Here is a 17180-nt window from a genome sequence, read left to right as displayed (position 1 = left end):
GTTGCTATAAGCGGGTTGGTTGGCTGTGTTGTTAAATCTTGATTGGTTGGTGGAGATGATGTTTGCAGATTAATCGGGTGTTTTGTAGCATCCTGTATGGGTGTGGTCCTAGCTGTGTGCCTCAACCTTACATGGGAAAAACCCCGAATACGCCAAGATCTACATACCTATACCCGTGAAAACCTACGAAAACAAATACATATATACATATACACACATACACACATACATACCAGTGGTGGGTTCGTCCCGGTTCAGGCAAACCGGTAGCAGCAGTGGCGGGAGGCTCCGCCCACCTGGCCAGATGTCATCAAATACGCTCTTGTGCATGCGCAGAAGTGGAGCATGAGCGAACCGGTAGCAAAGGTAAGTGAAACCCACCACTGATACACACACAGGTAGTCCTCAACTTAAAATAGTTTGAAGTTTTAATAGCACTGAGAAAAGCAAACTTATGACTGCTTTTCAGTTGCCACCTTTCCGGCATCCCCATGATCATGTGATCAAAATTCAGATGCTTGGCAACTAGTTCATTTTTATGACTGTTGCAATGTCCCAGGGTCACGTGATCCCCTTTTGCGAACTTCTGATAAGCAAAGTCAATGTGGAAGCCAGATTCACTTAGTAACCGTGTTACTAACTTATCAACTGCAGTGATTCACTTAACAACTGTGGCAAGAAAAGTCATAAAATGGGCCAAAACTCATTCAACAAATGTTTCACTTAACAACATAAATTTTGGGCTCAATTGTGGTCTTAAGTGGAGGATTACCTATACAGTATTACTATGTATTTTCAATAAACCTTTGACTATAAATAGCAATATTTATCCCCTTACCTCAAAATCAGATACAAGAATAGATCTATCCTGCCATTAACCTCATGCTTGTCAAGAAGCGGATGGGAAAACTGAAATTTCCTTTTGTACGAAAGGAAGTATTCTACTTATAACAAGAAAGTATAGTGCTGCTTTTATATAATTGTTAGAAATCCATTATTTCAGTTTTCTCATACTGAAAATAGTAAAAGTAGACTTTTCCCATTTCTCCTACCAGAGGAGAACTAAGAGGGATTAGTTTCCATGTAAGTCGGGATAATAAATTCAATATTCACAGTATCAGAATTGAGCTATTAGCCATTTTCCAACTTCATTTTTGAAAAATCAGCATGACCTTTCAATTGATGCTCAGGAACAACTGGTTGCATTCAGGTGGGCAGCAAATGAATTTCTTAAATGTAATATACCTGCAGAACTTGATGCGTTTGTTTCACTGACAGATTTAACCAGTCTGTTGTCACCAGCAGCTGAAGGCAAGTCTGAAATTTTCTGGGGCTGTTCCCTTTCTATCTGTTCCTCCTGCAATTTGTGCTGCTCTTGTAATTTACTGTGATTCTGAATTACTCTGTTAGCCGTTTCCATGACTACATCAGTGTTGAGGCTTTCGGTAGCCATTGCTAAAAGTTCATCATCATCTTCCCCTACGTCCCAGGCATCACTCGTGTTGCTTTCGAATTCCTGAAATGTGCTGACTTTCTTTGTTTTTACTGGGGTTGTAGGAGGCTTGGTTCCTTGTTTTAAACTGTTTAAAAACAAACAAACAAAAACAGCTTTTACTAATACTTTTATTACTGTAAAATTTAATTAAGGAAAAAATTCAAGCTGACTAAAGGGATATATTTCTGATGAAAAAGCAAAGCAGATTAGGATGTCATTTTAAGAATAATAAAAGAGTTGCAAGGGTCCTGGGAGGTCTTCTAGTCCAACCCCCTTGCACGAGCAGAAGACTCATCTGGACAATGGCTGTCCAAAATGGCTGTCCAGAATTTCCATAAAGTTTCATTTATTCAGTTGTAGCTGTTCAAATAAAACAAGCAAAGAGAGAGAAACGGAGAGACCATTCTCAATTAACAATTGTAAGCAGCAGTTATGTATGAGGTATTAACACCACAGCAAAAAGTCCTCCTCAAGGACACATGGTCTTCATATGCTTCGTTTGCGTTCAACGTGAATAACCGTTGTGCAAACAAAACTTCTCTGCCATGCCAGCTGGAATTATCACAAACAGTATCAATCAGATATATTACAGACTCAAGAGTGTTCCAATATAACGCTGGACTTCACAGACATGTGGATTAAAAAACACAATATGAAAACAGTGCTCAGAGGTAATTACAATCTATATACTACTAAAATTCATGTTGTTGTGAACTTTTAAACAAGTAAAACAATGTATCATAGGGCAACAATTTTTAAATCAAGGTATCTCAAATGGATTAACCTTTCCTGATTCATGCAGCATCCCTTGGGCACCTACATACACCATTCCCCAACCCATGCTCACCCCAAAGGCTTTCCTCAACTCACGCAGCACCTCTTGGGCGCCCACACACAGCCTTCCCAACCTGTGCTATCCACCCCACGTACTGTCCCTGATCTGCACATGACTTCTTAAGCACCCCAGATATCTGTCCCAACACAGGCCATCTTCCCTGCACCATTTCCAACCAGAGTGGGACCTCTCACATACCCCTGCGACACCCAAACACTCTTTTTGCCTCCCCCACGTGCCTACTTGACTCACACAGTACCTCTTAATGCTCCCCATGAGCTCCATACTCTCTTGACTCATGCTACCCCACTGTGCACCCTATCTGGCCAGCACAGCATCTCTCCTGTACTCCAGGCACCTTTCTGATCTATCTCACCCACCACTCTGACCCACATGGCACCTATAGCTCACTCCCGCATACCATTTGTGACCTGCACCTCTGCACCCACCTACCTTACCGAATACCCACTTACCGACCTTCGATTTGCAACTTCCTGCTGGCTTCCCCCACTGACTTTCTCCCTGAAAATTTTCCACATCAAAGTAAATGTGAAGCTGGCAGGGACTCGAGGGGAGAATATTTCTGATACTCCCTGCCAGCTTCCCAAAGGGAAAGTTAATGGAGAAGATGGTAGGAAGTCCAAAGTCACTCCTGCTCCCCACTGCTTTTTTTGCCCACCTGTAGTCATTCCGTTTTTCTGTTTAGGTAAAGAAAAATCTCTGAAATGATGGTCCAACGGGGGTGGCAGGTTGTCTACTCAACCCTAATATTGTTCCCATTTTTCTATCAGCATTACATTATATAAATTGGTAGGTTCTACACAGCAAGACAGGCTCTGAGATGAACAAGTGTATTTAACAAATTTCAGCATAGAACTGCCTATAACATTGGTTATCTTGTAAGAGCTGTTTGGCAGGTTTAATAAGCCACAATGAAATTTGATAGCTTTTATGGTATCAATCAAGAGTTAAGAAAGGATGTAGACACAATGGCAATTGAAGTATTTGAGCTTCTTTACTTGATATATCATGAAATAGTTTCTATGTCTTGTAAATACATAAAACTCTGTAATGTGTGTGTTTTCCCCTCAGAAGTAAAGAATTAATGTGATTCTTTTTAAAATCGTATCATAACAGAACAGCAGAAACTGAAGTTTAAAACATCTTTAAATGTTTGACTAAAGAAGTAAAGGTAATTTCATTACATTTTAAGCAGTGATTGAATATCATTTCTGAATGCTAAAGGACAGCTCAGAAATCATTTAATACATTAACTTGTTCAGTAATAAGTTTTTTTAAAATATGTAATACATAAATTCCACAAGGTGTTTGTGTTTTCTTTATTTTGCTTCTTATGTAAATAATGCTGGCCTTCACAGACATGAGATGTGGATTAAGAAACACAATATGAAAACAGCTAAATCAGAAGACTGAGTTTGTTTTTAAAAACATTTGACATAATAATTTAAAGAAAATTTAAATCTTGGGAGAATATTTAGTTGAAAAGTGCCATAAAATATATTGTGTAATTATAATTTTAGGAATGGCATTATTAAAGTAGATCTTTCTTTTGCTTGCTTGGATAAAGTGTTTAAAATAGCCTCATTGTTTTACTTTCTAAAAATATCTTTGTTCTGTCCCCCCCACCTCAGTCCAGGAGGCACGAGCGATGACTTAATTAGCCAGCAATTCAATCCATGGCAGCTATCAGCTCTGGCAGCAAACTAGCGAGCATCTGCCAAGTTTCTCTGTTATCTTTTCTTGATGCCAGCGAGTCAACCAGGAAACCAGGAACAAACAGTACTTCAGCTCAATTTCTCTCTAAGCAATTGATTTGTTCGCCACAGAGTAGTATAGCAGCCCCTGCTGCTTTTATACCCTGTGGGGTGTGGCTCCGTGACTCAGCATTTCCTAGGCCTGCCCCACCCCTGCTTCTGTTGTTCCCGCCTCTCCTGTCTATGAAACCTAGGATCCAACCAGGACTGATTGTCCTCAGCTGGGTCTGGGAGCATTGCCTGGGCGAGGGGAGATACAGGAGACAGAGGCCTCGTTATTTCTTCCACCTGGCCTGCCTCTGGCTCCTGGAGATGAGCCAGAGAGACCAGCCCTGCAGAAGGGAGTCCTGACGGCCCTTCCCCCTCACTCTCTGAGTCACTCTCTGGCAGGGAGCCAGGCCCGGGGAGGAAGGGGGGCGCTGGAGCCACAACAATCTTTAGTATACTGCTGAAAATACTGTACTGCCCATACTTTTAACATCTTTTAATTAAATAGTATAGACAGTCCTTGAGTTACAATGGGTCACTTAGCAACTTTTTGAAGTTACAATAGACCCTCTGAAACATACTTAAGACTGGTTTCAAAGTTATGGCTGCTGCAATGCCCCCAACATAGTTACCCTTATGACCAACCACATAAATGCTGCAGCATCTTCCCACCAATCTCCCCCAACCATCCCACTGGGTCCTCCTCAGGCCTCGGCCTGCTCCCAAATCATCCCCTCAGCCAGGCAGGAGGCAATTACAGCCTGTAGACCAACTTCCCATTTAGCCACCCAAGCCACCACCCCCCCGGTCCCTTCAAGTCCTATAAACGGGTGGCTGGGAAGTGGATCTTGGCCTACAGGCTGCAACTATCCTCTGTGTGCCAGCCATTTCTGCAGACTACTTTTTAGGCTCCATTACCTGGCTGAATAGCTGTCTTAGGAGCAGGCTGAGGCCTGGGTAACCCTGAGGGCAGAGAGCGGAGCACCGGGTGTCTCTGGGGTGGGGGGCTTGGGGCAGGTGAGCCTGGGCCTGTGCTAGGCCTCCAAGAGCTTCCCCCTGAGGCACCCTATGCTCTGCTTAATGACCCACACATTCGTTTAACAATTGCGATGGGGAAAGCAGGAATAGGGATTGTTAAGTCAGATGCTTCACTTAATTGTCATCGTAACATGTGACCATAATGCGCAGGGCCCACACACACAGTTGTAAATCAAGAGCCATTTTGGATATGTGGCTTTGGATATTTTAGCACAAAGAGCCATTTTTCCTTTGTTCCATTTGGTTCAACAGTTGTCTTTATTTCAGAAAGCTTGAAAAAATTCTTTTACACCTACTTGCTGCTGGTTATCTCATTTGAAGAGGGAAGGATAGAAGCTAATGCTGTTTATTTATTTATATATATATATACACATACATACATTATATATATATATATATATATATATATATATATATATATATATATATTTGTTTTCTGAGGTTTTCGCGGGTGTTTGTATGTAGGTCTTTGGTTATTCGGGTTTTCTCCCGCGTAAAATTGGAAGTGTCTTGGCGACGTTTGACGAAGTCTCATTCGTCATCTTCAGGCTTCAACCGTGCTTCTGGGAGCAATGTGTGACTGCAGCTGTTTCTTCCTTTTAACTGCTAGTGGGGGGGTTGAACTGATTGGTTGGGAGCTTGGCTGTGTTCTGATTGGATGGGGTTTTTTTGGTGCTCTGATTGGCTGGGGGTGTGTCCTGTTTGGGTGGGGGCTTGGTTGTGCTCAGATTAGTCTGAGCTGCAGGGGGATTTGAGCTGGTGAGCTGCATAGCTGTTGTTTGGCTTCGTGTTCGTGGTCGTGCTACATCTTCATAGTGGGTGTCAGTCTGCTGCATGTATGGATTGGAGGGGTTTGAAATGGTTAATGTTGCAGCTGCGGTCTGGCTTCTGGTCCTTGGTCGTGCTTCATGATCAGTGTGGGTTTGGGTCTGCTTTCTGGGTGGATGTGTGGTGGTGACATCCTGTGTGGACCTCGTGAGTGTGGGTCTGGTGTCATTCCTCTTGTTAGGGACACGTTTGTCAATAAGGGCAGGTTTCCAAATGGCTGGTAGGCGGGAGGTATCATCTCGTTTGTTCATGCTGTGTGGGCGTTTTTCTATCTCGATGGCTTCTCTGATTATTCTGTTGTTAAAGTGTTCAGTTTTGGCGATAGTTCTGGTCATACATACATATATATATATACACATACAGTGTGTGTGTATGTATGTGTGTGTGTGTGTATGTATGTATATATATATATATATATATATATATATATATATATATATATATATATATATATATATATGTAGGTCTTTGGTTATTCGGGTTTTCTCCCGCGTAAAATTGGAAGTGTCTTGGCGACGTTTGGACGAAGTCTCATTCGTCATCTTCAGGCTTCAGCCGTGCTTCTGGGAGCAAATATATATATATATATATATATATATATACACACACACACATAACATTAGATATATATATATATATATATATATATATATATATATATATATATATATATATATATATATATATATATATATACACATATACACACACACACACATAACATTAGATATATATAATACTTGTTTATCTATTTAATAAAAATCATGACAATAAAAGCCTTTGTAAAAGCTAAAAAGTGTTGCTATACAGAACATGCAACATGTATAATCTATGTTGTATCCATAAATTCAGTCTGGCTTTATAAAACAGTGATATATCAAGAAAACAGACTAGTACGAAAAAAAACTGCATAACTATTTTATACATTTTAGCCTTTTTTTACTACCATCTGTGAAATAAAAACTTTGTTATATATTTTAAAAACTTCAAGAAGAAAATATATACACATAATGGCTTGGCAAATAAATCGACAATAGGTACTAATTAGTATCAAAAATACTTTCATTAGCGAACTTGATACTTAAATAATACTCCTTGTCTCACATTGTCTGAATCTTACAACTAGACAAAAGAGGGTCCCTTTAATAGCCAGGATGATCCCCTCACAAAGTCAAGCTTAAGTAATCACTATCAGTCCTTCATCATTAATCTTTCATGGAGCTAAAGCTTACACATCAATTTTACAGAAATTAGAAAACTTACAATTACCCTTGGGCTCATCTTGCTCATCTCCTACAATTACCGATGTACATTTACCAATAGAAAGTGGAAATATTTTTATATTAACCAGCTTTCTTGTTAAGCTGGCGTTGCAACCTTATTCTGAATTCTGATTTGCATTAATGACAGTTGGTGCAGATACAACAGTGACAAGATTCATTCAAATTAAGACAGACTAAGCAATTCATTTAAAGTTGTGTGATACTTAAGCATTGCTATTTGCAAATAATAGAGTATTATGCATAAAGCAGGTCAACGCCTTGCCCAACATACTGCCAATTATTGGAACATGCAAACCCAAGTACTAATTACATACCAAAAAGCAAGAACACAGAAAAGTTATGCAAGAGATAGCAAGCAATTCCACAATTATCTATAATGATTATGATTATAGCATACCTGAGCCATGTTATTATACATATTAAATGCATCATGCAACAATAACTTGGATTTTTGCCCCTTAATATTTGTTCAGGCATTTATTTTAGATATGTATAGATCTCAGGGAAGTAATCTGCAATGTTTAATTTTCAAAATACTATTGGTTTATTACTTTATTTTTAGGTAATCAACTTTAACTTAGTGGTGAGTGGTGAGGTAGCTTAGTGCTGAAAACACTTGCCTCCCACTCAGAAGGTTGAGAGTTCAATCATAGGTAGTGGCAAACGTTTCTCTCCTAGGATGCAAATAAAATATTTGCTGCAAACTCCACCTGGTCACAGGAAGGGCAACCAGCCAGTAAATGCTTTGCTCCATCCAGTCACCCCAACTCTACCAAATTAAGAGATTACAGGGTTGTAAAAGGGAGTTTAACCGTGACTTAATGTAATTGTAAATATATGTGTTTGCATCTGGTGAATTCCTAAGTGGTTCATGACTGTCCACATCCTAACTGGGACCTTGTCTGCAACATTGTGAGAATAGCATTGGTTATATAAGAAATATAAGAATTATATAAGAAAGAAAACTATGGGTTATATGAAGAGAAATTTAAATGTTAGGCATCAAAACAGACATCGGCATAACCAAATAAATCTAAAACTTCAGTAGACACTTAAAGAGCAAATAATGTTTAGTTTTAACAATAACAATATAACAACAACAGAGTTGGAAGGGACCTTGGAGGCCTTCTAGTCCAACCCCCTGCCCAGGCAGGAAACCCTACACCATCTCAGACAGATGGTTATCCAACATTTTCTTAAAAATTTCCAGTGTTGGAGCATTCACAACTTCTGCAGGCAAGTCGTTCCACTTATTAATTGTTCTAACTGTCAGGAAATTTCTCCTTAGTTCTAAGTTGCTTCTTTCCTTGATCAGTTTCCACCCATTGCTTCTTGTTCTACCCTCAGGTGCTTTGGAGAACAGCCCGACTCCCACTTCTCTGTGGCAGCCCCTGAGATATTGGAACACTGCTATCATGTCTCCCCTAGTCCTTCTTTTCATTAAACTAGACATACCCAGTTCCTGCAATCGTTCTTCATATGTTTTAGCCTCCAGTCCCCTAATCATCTTTGTTGCTCTTCTCTGCACTCTTTCTAGAGTCTCAGCATCTTTTTTACATCGTGGTGACCAAAACTGAATGCAGTATTCCAAGTGTGGCCTTACCAAGGCATTATAAAATGGCACTAACACTTCACGTGATCTTGATTCTATCCCTCTGTTTATGCAGCCCAGAACTGTGTTGGCTTTTTGTTTTATAAACTTTTATTACCAGTACTGAAGAAACAGCCATAAACTGTGAATTGCCACTCCTGAGACTCTACAATACTCTTTGGAACTGCAAGCACTACTGAAAAATCTATTATAACTGAGATAGCTGAAAGACTAGGTTCTTATGTCTTCTCTGTTATCACAGTAAGGATCCTTTGTTTACTTTTCTGATCTGTGAATTAGATTGAACTCTATTCATTATTACTCAACCTGACATGATGTCTTACAAGACTAGTCATATCAGCAGAATGTATTCTGATGTCCACAGTAAATTCACTAGAAGAAAACAGATCAGCTTCTATTCACAAAAAGTAACGTCAGTGAATGTATGTGCATCCCTCCTATAGAGCAATGTAAATCTGTAAGATTGCCATTCCAAGGTCCTACAATATGGCTTGCATATTTCCAAATAATATTTACTGTGATATAAGAAAAAGAACGAGACAAGTGTTCTACTTGCTTTCCCAATTTCTCACAGTAAGAAAATGAAACCATTACAGCAAATAAATGTGAACCAGATTATAGTTCATATATAACATCAAATTATTGTTTGTTAGAAAGTAGGATTTCCTGTCCGGAAATAAGCAAAGTATCCAGCATTAGTATCAGCAAAGCAAATCACAAAGCTTTCATTTTGCATAAAGAAATGAGCAGTAGTCACATACAGCTACAATCCAGGATTCTTGGCTAAGTGTTTATGGTGAGTAAGTCACATGCTGGTACATAAAACCTGTTCATTTATGTTCCCTTTATGCAATCAAATGAAACAGAGAACTCATGGCAATAGTAATCTAGTTACGGTTTCACAACACAAAAGTAAAAACAAAACACAATTCAGAGCCCTGCAAGCAATAGAGCAGTTTTAAATTAAACTAGACAATCTATAACTTTTTGGGCATCTTTCCAAACGTATTTCCTTTCCAGGTTCCTCAATGCCTTCAATAATAACAGACCTTCTGGTGTACTGTCTTTACTGGGAAGGTTGAGATACATTCAGTGATGTGTCTGCCTTCAAAATAGCCCATTTTGAACTACATAGCACAGTCAAACAACAGCACAGGAAATACTTTATGACATTTTGTATTATGTCGCAAATTGTTTCATGATAGGTTTTTATGTTATAAAATGTTTTATAAAATTTGCCAAATTTCAGTTGCACGAGAGTCATCAGTCCTGGATTTCGGATGCATTCTGTAAGTTAACCCATATGAAGTACCTTGATTTTTTTTAAAAAAACCTTTGCCCTATAATGCACTGTTTTGTCCAATTAAAGATTAAGGTTATGTATTGATAATACAATACATAAGCCATTAATTAATATCACCAGTTTATATATAGGGAAGGTAAAATACACTGTTAAAACTGTATGTTGCAGTTCCTTTTAAGCTACAGTACAGTACTAGAACAGTAAATGTCATTTATAAACATTACGATGAAGGTACTTTGTATTTAAACATTATAACTGAAAATGTTAATACGACTCAGTCTATCAGGCTATTTGTATCTCTAAGAAATGATTACTTATTACTTTAAAATGCATGGCATTAAATAGTCATTCAATAAGCTAACCTAACTAAAATGGCTCTTGTACTCATGAGGGCTCTTATGCCAGAAAGAAGCAGAATAGGAATACAACTATGAGTAAAGCATTTACTCAGGTTTAAGGTAAACCTGTAAGTAAGATTTTCACAAAAATAAAGTCCCTCAGTCCCCAAAGGAAAACAACAACAACTTACTTTCCATGCAACAGTGGATCAAAAGGAGGATGCTGAGCTCCGTATACATGTTGAATACTAAAAAGAAAAATAAGAGAAATAACATTCAATTCAATTACAGCAAGTCTCTAATACTTGGAAGTAAGTCCAAAAAAATGTGAGTGTGGCATATTCAATAATAACTTTCTACAGCAGGTTTCATGATACGGAGTTCATAATTATACCGATTACAGCTTACATGAAAGGATCCTAACAGCTTTCAAAATATGGAGATGCTTATAGGTCATCACTGAAGCTTTACAGTAATCTCGATCTCATCCCCAACTCCAAAATGAAACAAAGAGTTTGGAAACATGACACAACTGCCTTCTTCCTTGCAGATGGACAAAGCAGCAACTTTGGAGTTCTGAGCTTGACTACTATTAGTGCAAAAATCAGGGCAATGACTAGACGGCCAGAAAGAATTCAGGCATCGAATATCCCTGTGCTGCTACTGTATCTAGAGCACAGATTTCTGCATTCTAGATCTGGTAGCCCTAAATACTTACTGAAAGAAGGAGAGGAGCGAAAACAAGTACTTAGCTATCTCACCTTCCGTGGTAGCACTTAACACCCTCCAGTTCTGAATGGAAGAACAAAATCTACTGGCGAAATGTTTAACTTGGTTAAAAAGACCATCCAAAAAAGATGTGCACTGATTTTTATAACTAATACCTATACTACACGATACTAATACACACAAAAGGCTAACATTAGGTTAACCTTTGGAAAGCCTTAAAGAGCTGGTTGTATTACTGATCGTGGGAGTCAGAAGGTTAGTCCGAGCCCATGAAATATCATTCTTTAATTATCAGTCTTACGTTATTTGCAGTAACGTAAGAGGGGTGTGTGTGTGTGTGTGTGTGTGTGTGTATAAAATTTATTTATTGGCACAGATATTTTCTTATGCATATTTTGTTGTTATTTTTATGGACTGTTAGCTGCCCGGTCAAATGGCAAGATCTAATAGAAGAGGTTTTTCTTGCCTTAGATAATGCAGTACTTGGAATCCTTAAGAATTATGTGAAAATGGAAAGTGAACACAGATGAAAAGGAAATTTGAAGGAAAACAATCATTTCCATATGCGAACAGGTATTTTACAATCCACTACATCGGCTATAATCAATGTAGTCAATATGGGATCAATGTAATTTTCTATTCTAGCACTCATTTTCTAAAGTTATTATTTGTTTCCTAAAATAGTAATCAAATTGATAAAATGCCCCCCCCCCAAGCTAGTTTATTCTTGAAGAAGACTTTAAGAATGAACAATATTTAGAGCAGATGCGTCCAACCCATTGCTTATAGGTCACATACAATCCTGGACAGCTAGTAAATTTACTACTATGCAAGGTTTGAAGTAAAGACTTTCTAATATGCTCTGCAAACCTTTGTACTCCATATAGCTGCTTCCATAAGTACTAATAAATTCTGTTATTCGGAATGCAAAATATCATTATTACTGAGAAAATAAAACTCAGCAAGGAAATTTGGTTCACAGAAACAATCCTAATTCACCCTCACTTTAAAATGCAATAACTGAATGCTGCAATTGAAATACAGTATACCGTATAAGAAAGGATATACTGTACTCTTTCATGGAACATTTGTTTTTGTTTTTATTTTATAATCATGTTATTTCACTGAAAATTATATGCAATCTACATCTTTTAAAAACTAAAAGTCAGAAATAGTTAACAAAATGTTTATTTATATTATACCAAAGTATGCAAAAGAGGTTTGATGAACCTCATATTTATTAAAATGCTTTCAGGCGCAACAAAGTTGCTGAAGTTATTCTGGCAGATGTTATCATCATTTAATGGAGGAGATTCAACTACTCTGGAAGGTACCATACCAAGAACAATTTTATTGTCCACATCCAAGTCCATTCTTCATCCCAAACCTTCATCTCAATTTGTCATGATAAAATTTAGAAATACTATATTCTACCTGATATAACATTCTTCCTCTCCAAAATAAAGAATTATGTGAAGCAAATCATCCAGATTTATAGTAAACCAGTGATCTGTTGCTCTTCCAAATTTCTATTTCCAGCAAAGCTTATTCCTCTCAAAATATTAACTAGTTATGAAAAAATACTTTACTCAACTGAAGTCTCTTCCTATCAAAGATTTAACAACTAGAATGTTTTTCTGAGAGCAGTTAATTATGTATTGCAAACTACTGTGACAAGTTATATATATATATATGTGTGTGTGTGTGTGTGTATGTATGTATGTATTAAATTATATCATTATATTGCGATCTGTGTATAATTATGAAATATGTGTCCATACATATTAATTTCTTAACAACAGACTGTGTTTCCAGGTTTGAGAACTGTAAGACTTCAGTTCATACAATCACTACCCCTGATTTGAAGAAGCACTTTGATGGACTTAAAAAAACTTTAAATTACTACCATTAAAATAAACCCTTTAATTTATAATTTTAGTTCTATAGATAGACTCAAAACTGCTCTCAATACTCTACATATAATAGCATGTTTTGATGAAAAGTGTGACAGTGTTCCTTAATAAATGTATTTATAAGCTGCAATTGCTTAAGTATATTTATATCTTCCACTGTATGTAAAGCTTGGTTATAATAAGAATCATTTAATATTTTTCCTAGCAAATAAGCTTTTAATGGCTCCTTCCTCAAACCAGAACAATTTAAGTTGTATCCTAGCTAAATTCCCATCTTCCCATCAGGCTAACACTTTTTTCTGTTGTCAACACCTTCTGCTGCCTGTACATGAAGAGCAATTTGGTGTCCAGGTCTCTTGGCTAAAGTATCTACTGGTCAAATTGCCTTTAGAATCCTTTTAATGCTCAGTTTCATCACTATCTTACAACAATGCTTCCTGCATTTCATGAATTAATACTGGCTTCTAGATCTTTTCCCAATAAGACTGTGTCAAATTCAAAAGTTTGCTGTTATGTTATTCTAGTCCTTTCACCATTCCTTATTTGTGATTTTCCAAAAAGCCTGTGATTTTCCAGGTGAACTTCTCTAATTCTGAAATGAAGAAATTATTTTTTTTAAAGAATATTCTGACCTTTCATGTCCCTAGAGGACTTTCTAACATTGAATGCAAATTCATTCCTAGCAATTCAAACTATGCTTCAATATTGACTTTTAAATTTTAGCTTGAAGTCTTCCACAGTAATCAACAAAGTCAAGCTGTCCCAACAAAACTATGCCTCCTACATTCCAATTCCAGTCCAAAGTCTTTCTGTGAGAAAATAGTAACTGTCTAATAACAATAGGTTCTGATGATTACTTTTCCATCAAAGATAAGGATGTGAAGGTATGATTTTTCACCTTAACAGAAAAGTTACAGGGACAACTTTCAACAAACTATGTGATTTTTCAACCCCCAAAATCCTGCATGTTATCCAAAGTTATCTAATTTATCTCTGCTTGTCTAATTTTTTTGCCTTAGCTTCACTAAGCAAGACAGTTTTTAAATGAATTTTGTCCCATTTAAAAGTTTTTTGCCACAGTTGTAAAGTGAATCACTGAAATTGTGAATAGACTAGAAAACTAGAATAAAAATAGAAATAAAAATAGAAATATAGAAATAATAAATACAGAAAGAGAAATAATAGAAAGAGAAAGAGACTAGACTAGACTGGAATACTTTATTAGCGAAGTGTGATTGGACACACAAGAAATTTGTTTCCGGTGCATAAGCTCTCAGTGTACCTACAAACAACGAAGTGATAAGTCATAGATAATAAATCATAAGATACAGTCATAAATCAAATGATACAACAATTGACAAATCACAATATATCAATAGAAGAAGGTAGTAGGAAAGATGACAGGTGAGAAGGATGAGAAGATGGGAAGGATAAGAAGCATAATAGCAATACAATCTACTACTACTAAATAGCATTAGGCATAAGACTGTGGAAGTTAGGTATTTAGTTAAGTGATGGCATGGGGGAAGAAACTTGTTTTGGCATGCAATGCCCTACAACAGCATCTTGAGGGGAGAAGTTGAAACTATTTATGTCCAGGATTTATGAGTCAATAGATATTTTCTCAGCCCTCTTTCTGGCTTATGCAGTATGCAGGTCCTCAATGGGAAAGCAGGATAGTTCCATTAGTTTTTTCTGCAACCACCCCGCCTTCCATCTCCTGCAACCTAACTATCCATTGAAGTCCATATCTGTCCGGTCTGTTTGATCTCTGTGCCAAACCAGACAGTTATAGAGGTACAAATGACAAACTCAATAATTCCTTTGTAGAACTGTATCAGCAGATTCTTGGACAATCTGAGATTCCTGAGTTGACATAGATAAACCATTCTTTGTCGATCCTTTTTAATGATGGTTCTAATATTAGGTGTCCCTTTCAAGTCCTGAGAAATTATAGAAACTTGAAGATCTCTACTGTTAGTAACACAATTGTTAAGTGATTGTGGCTTCCAAATTGACTCTGCTTGTCAAAAAGTCACAAAAGGTATCACTTCTCCAGGGCATTGCAACTGTCATAAATACACGTCAGTTGCAGGGAATTTGGAATTTTGATCATGTGACCAGGAGGATGCTGCAGCGGTCAGTCGTGTGAAAAGCAGTAATAAGTCACTTATTTCAATGCTGTGGTAACTTTGAACAGTCAATAAACAAATGGTTGTAAGTGGAGGACTAATTTGTATAAAATATTGTTGCCAACTAAACTTAAAAAGAGCCAGTTTTCTATCTCAGATATTTATGAATCAGATTTTTTCCCCTTAAAACACAAATTTTTCCCCCCTTCCCTTCCCATAAAAAGGCCAGGTCACAGAAATGCAAAATATACTTATGGCCTCTCAGATTAAAACCCAAAGCACTCCATTCTGAGGCTTCAGAATATAGAAAATAAAAAATAAAAAGCCTCCCCCATCTCTCCAAAGTTAGGGATACTTTCCAGAATCCAATAAGGACATTTCACTTTATTCTCCATTCCTGTCTTTATCTGATCACTTCTACCATGAGAAAAACACAACAGTGGCCAAACACATATCTAATTTCCTATCTATCTATCAGAAAATGAATAACAGATTCGCGAGAGATGCCTTGCCTCTGAATGGCTGTGTTAAACATTCTTTGATAACTTTAGTCTTGATTTAAAGGCACGGTTCAGCCCAGTAAGATCATCATACAAGTCTCACCTCTTCTAGTTACAACTCCTACCGCCCTGCCAGGTCCTCTTTTCTCACGGGGAAACATGGGCAAAGTACTTCGAGCAAGCTCAACACCTGACTTGGTGGCTCAGTGTTGGACTAGATGACCTCCAAGGTCCCTTCCAATTCTGTTAACTGTTACCATTGTAGGACCAGAGCCGAAGAACAATTGCCGCCGCCCTCGCCCTCAAGGCCCGGCCTCTGCCAAAACCACCACCACCACCCGAAATATCCGATTCTAAAGTCATCGCTTCATATCTTGCGGAACCGACCGCCTCGAGAAACAGGGAGGCAGAAAAGTAGACGCGACATACCGTCTTGCCTCTTGCTCAAAATGAAAACGCCCGCGTACTTTTCACCCCGTAAAGGGCCCGGCCACGTTACACGCTCCGCTTAGCCACCCCACAACTTTTTTTCGCCTGCTTACCTGCCCGGCACCCGAGCCGCGTTCCGCTTCCAAAACTGCTTCTTCCCCGCGTCGCTCGCCATCTTCCCGTCACCTCATAGCCCTTCTTCTTCGCAGCGGAAGCGGCGAAAGGGCAACAGGATCCGATGCCGGACCTCGACCGGCGGATCCCGATTTCTTCTCCAACCAAGGCCGAAAGGTTCGGGGCTCACTCCATCCCGGCCCCTTTCCCTTTCCTCAGAGACCTGCGCGCTGCCATCTTGATACCCCAGAGCAATCCCTCTCCCTATTGGCTCCGAGCATCAGCTGTCTCTTTCGTCCTATCACAAGTGAGCATACTTCCGTGTGGGTTCAATTAACATCAGCGAATCCCATTGGAGGAGAGTTGGGATTGCAATCAACGGGAGTCATCCCCGGGAGGCTTTGAGCAGAAGGGAGGGTTTTCTCGGTCGCCGATTGGCTGTTTTAGCATTCTTTTCCCGCCCCCATGTAGAGCTCTTCTGACAAGTGCTGGCTTTGCAGAAGAACAAGCGCAACAACAACAAGAATCATCGCCGCCCAGTAATTAGTGGCATCGTAAACTGGCCTGACGTCAAAACATTAAACACAGAAGGCTGTATTTAAAAAGGGTTGATCGCACATAGCCTTGATTCATGAAATTTCTGAGTCTGGGCTGCATAAAAAATCTTTATTTTGGGCATATCAATAAAAAGTAACAGCAATTTCAGAACAACAATCATTTCAATCCTGACAATAAAACCTACGAGATAGTCAAAGAATCCCTAAAGGCTAGCATTGCTAAGATGATGCAATAATATTAAAACACCATGATGCTTTTATACATGGGCTCATGATATTAAAATGAGACTCTTAACCAACAGGTGAAAATA

At 38.3% G+C, this 17180-nt stretch overlaps 1 protein-coding gene across 1 annotated transcript in view; it reads right to left on the bottom strand.

Moving 5' to 3' along the window:
* The window catches only part of TBC1D22A (TBC1 domain family member 22A), a 139501-nt gene extending 122917 nt beyond the window's left edge, over positions 1-16584 (bottom strand). Inside the window, exons 1-3 of the mRNA XM_058190068.1 lie at positions 16312-16584; positions 10687-10743; positions 1246-1580 (exon numbers count right to left, since the gene is read on the bottom strand). Of these exons, the coding sequence (XP_058046051.1) occupies positions 1246-1580; positions 10687-10743; positions 16312-16373 (454 nt within the window). The 5' untranslated portion in view covers positions 16374-16584. The remainder of the gene's footprint in view (positions 1-1245; positions 1581-10686; positions 10744-16311) is intronic.
* Between the last annotated feature and the right edge of the window lie 596 nt (positions 16585-17180).

This window comes from Ahaetulla prasina, chromosome 7, assembly GCF_028640845.1.
Source record: "Ahaetulla prasina isolate Xishuangbanna chromosome 7, ASM2864084v1, whole genome shotgun sequence".
Taxonomy (NCBI): domain Eukaryota; kingdom Metazoa; phylum Chordata; class Lepidosauria; order Squamata; family Colubridae; genus Ahaetulla; species Ahaetulla prasina.
Note: the sequence above shows the minus strand (reverse complement) of the source record. Positions and strands in the feature narration are given on the sequence as shown.